The sequence below is a fragment of the Diabrotica undecimpunctata genome, unplaced genomic scaffold (genome assembly GCF_040954645.1).
Source record: "Diabrotica undecimpunctata isolate CICGRU unplaced genomic scaffold, icDiaUnde3 ctg00002072.1, whole genome shotgun sequence".
In the NCBI taxonomy this organism is placed as follows: domain Eukaryota; kingdom Metazoa; phylum Arthropoda; class Insecta; order Coleoptera; family Chrysomelidae; genus Diabrotica; species Diabrotica undecimpunctata.
The window spans coordinates 20,316-23,546 of record NW_027313126.1 but is presented as its reverse complement, the minus strand read 5'-3'; the positions used below and the strand labels follow the sequence as shown (position 1 = coordinate 23,546).

Below are 3,231 nucleotides of genomic sequence, written 5' to 3'. Positions count from 1 at the left end.
AAATATACACAAGCTTTGCTATTATTTATGGACATTTTGCTATTGGTTTTAAATTGGGTATCATATATACTTCTGAATTCAATATTCAAAAGAATCCTTTTAAGCAAAAATTTACTGCAAAATTAAAAATTATACCTAATCGTTTCCACGCTCGTCTAGTCAGAACACCCGTTTGTATATTATATTCCTCTACCATTACTTGTCCTTTATCTAATTCATAATGAACTTTCTTGAGATCTCTTTGTTTTATACATGTTTTTTTTGGCCTTTTGTAATCGAATGAACCATTCGTTCATTTTGCAATTTTAAAAGTTTTATCAATAAGCTTTTTTGTTTTTAAATGTGACATATTTGGTTATATTTATTTCACAGCACACTCCCAACTAGCAGTGCCAGTCCCGTGTTAATGAGTAAACATACGATTCGCGCATCACCTAGTGCCAGGGTGCGTAACTATACATATACAAGCTTGTCAAATTACCTATATTAGGAATAACAAAAAAAACCTTATTGTATACGACAATTATTATGTATATATTTTTCACTATTTGGGTTTTCTTGTTATGTTGAGGTTATATTTATTTTCCATTATAAAAAAAAAATCGGTTGCCTGTAAAGTCGGTTTTACGGGCGAAAATTTTACGTGACAACGTCTTTTTCTCGGTAGAATATTTATTGATATGAATATTATTAAATTGCACAATAGGAACAAGGAATTGAATGAAAATAAGAATTGCACAAATTTTAACTATAAAAATATATTTTGTTTACTAAAACATTGTACATGTAAACTTAAACTTAACTAAATTCTATTTGAGTGATTTTGTTGAGGATAGGACGATGATAGGAGAAATATGAAATGAAAGGAAGTGTTTCTGCTGTAATGTGTCTTGAACGCCAAGAACGCTCGAGAAAGACAGAGACACAAGCACGGAAGCACGCACCGATTCAACGCGCCTAATTCTCTAGTGCTGTGCGCGCAGCGGACCGATCATGTTTGAGTGGGAGAGAGACGCAAGGCATTCGCCGGTCCGGCGGGCCTCTCTCTCTCTCGGTGACTCACTGTAACAGACGTGAGCGGGCGTTACACTTTTTCATGAATGACTCCGAGCCACAACCTAATTTAAGACGTTGTCACGTCAATAAAAATATTTCGTTTTATTCTTCTCAATGCAAGGAAGAAGGTTGGAAGGCAGGAGTGTTGTTCTATCTCTGTTTAGTTTATTTTTCTTTGGTATGCTTTTTTAGATGTCTTTTCTTCACAACGTGGTTTGTTTGTTGAGTCTCACTTGTCTTTTTGCTCGATGGTGTCACCCCTGGCTGGATCACTGTATTATGTCTCACTCTCACTAGCGGTTTGCGTCGGTGGATGTTGTTCTTATGGAGGAAGTAGATATTCAGGGTAATCGGATGTTTTAGGGTTTGAGCTAAAACGGTCTTTTTCAGAAATTATTAGTAAATTAATTAATTAATGATATAAATGAGTGAATTTACATATAGAATGTAATATAAAAATGTGAGTCGCGGTGACATAAAAGACAACGAACAACGTTATATAGTTACGCACCCTGGCACTAGGCAATGCGCCAATCGCCGTTTTACTCTTTATCACGGAACGGGTACTGCTAGGTGGGAGTTTGCTGTGATTTACTTGTCTTGTCTTCCTTGTCAAAATTCATACATAAAACCATAAAACAATTAAGTCTGTGTTGTGTGATATGTACTTCTATACTTAAAAAGGAGTCAAGTATCTTATAAAATTAGTAAACATTGACTTATCTATTTAATTGTGTAATAAATTATAATGTGATTACAATAGTACAGTAACTTTTATTTAACAGATTACTGTTACAAAATAATACCACAGCACACCCAATGTCAAACAAATTCTACACCGTCAATGACGTCATACACTTATAAATATGTAATTTTTAATGAAAAATGGCCTGTGACCTCATGAAAAACGTGATAGTTTTAACCTTGAATTTTGAATAATATGATTACGAATACGAATTGATCTTAAAATGATGTTAAAAAAAACTCGATATAATTGTTGTAAAATGCGTATACAATTTATCATGTAATAGTCAAGAGTTGCGTAAAGTTTACATCCCAGAACAAAATAACACCAAATAGAAGTAACTTTGCATGTATAAATTACTCTCGTAAGTACAAATTCGTTCAGTATTCTGTAAGATTTCAAAAATCAATAATGTCTAAACAAAAGTGTACAGAGTTGTTAATAGTAGTGGGAATTAGCGGAGTTACTTGTGGTGGTAAAACAACAACAGCTAAAAAATTAAGAGCTTTGTTACCAAAAGCTACAATTATTTCACAAGATGATTATTTTTTGAGTGAGAATGATCCTAGACACATTTGGATTCCGGAATTAAATCATGCTAATTGGGATGTTATAACTAGTTTGGATATGGAAAGGATGTACCGTGATATTTCCCTGCTTCTAAAGAATGATAGTTCTAGGAGAGTCATTCACAATTTCCAAAAAATAAGAAGACCAGTCCATGCTATTAATTATATCTGTGATATTTTAAAAACAGCTAAGCTTAAAGTTATAATAGTTGAAGGTTTTTGTATTTTTAATTACAAACCAATGCTGCAATTTTTTGATCTGAAGTATTACTTTACATTAACTAAAGAAGAGTGTTTTGAAAGAAGGGAGCTACGAACTTATGATCCACCAGATTGCCCTGGATATTTTGACCTTTGTGCCTGGCCTGAGCATCTTAATCAATTAGAAGAAGTAAGAAAAACAGTGGATGGTATTAATTTTTGTAGTGGTAAAGAAGATGTTTTAGAAGATATACTTAGGGATATTTTCTTTTTATATAACAGCATTTAAAGTATTTGATTGTATTCCATGTACTTATTTTCTTAGAAAATTGTTTTTGTTTCTAGCTTTTTTTGATATAAAAGATAATTTGTATTAAATTAATAAAAAATGTAAAAGTTCCTTATGACAATTTTGGCCAAGCTTTTGTTTATTGTTATAAATATACTTATTTTTGTTAAAGTTTATTTTATTTTAAATAGGGGGAGAATTATTCAACAAAAGTCTCACTGTATTATTTGTTTCATCTTATATGTTTTTGTTGATAGATTGTATGAATTATCAATGTGAATTACTCTGAATGAACTCAGAATATGAGTGGCTGTCATGCTGATCATTCAAAAGATTCTTTAAGTTTTTTGTTATTAAAATGTTAGCCCATA

The 3,231-nt window shown here is 31.8% G+C and overlaps 1 protein-coding gene across 1 annotated transcript; it reads left to right on the top strand.

The window, feature by feature from the left end:
• The first annotated feature begins 1,977 nt into the window (after nucleotides 1–1,977).
• On the top strand, nucleotides 1,978–3,231 carry LOC140431822 (nicotinamide riboside kinase 1-like). Its single transcript, XM_072519699.1, has one exon. The coding sequence runs from the start codon at nucleotides 2,213–2,215 to the stop codon at nucleotides 2,858–2,860; it is 648 nt and encodes a 215-aa protein (XP_072375800.1). The 5' UTR covers nucleotides 1,978–2,212; the 3' UTR covers nucleotides 2,861–3,231.

Excerpts from the sequence above, each read along its gene's own strand:
- LOC140431822 (XM_072519699.1), top strand. The coding sequence starts at position 2,213 with ATGTCTAAACAAAAGTGTACAGAGTTGTTAATAGTAGTGGGAATTAGC.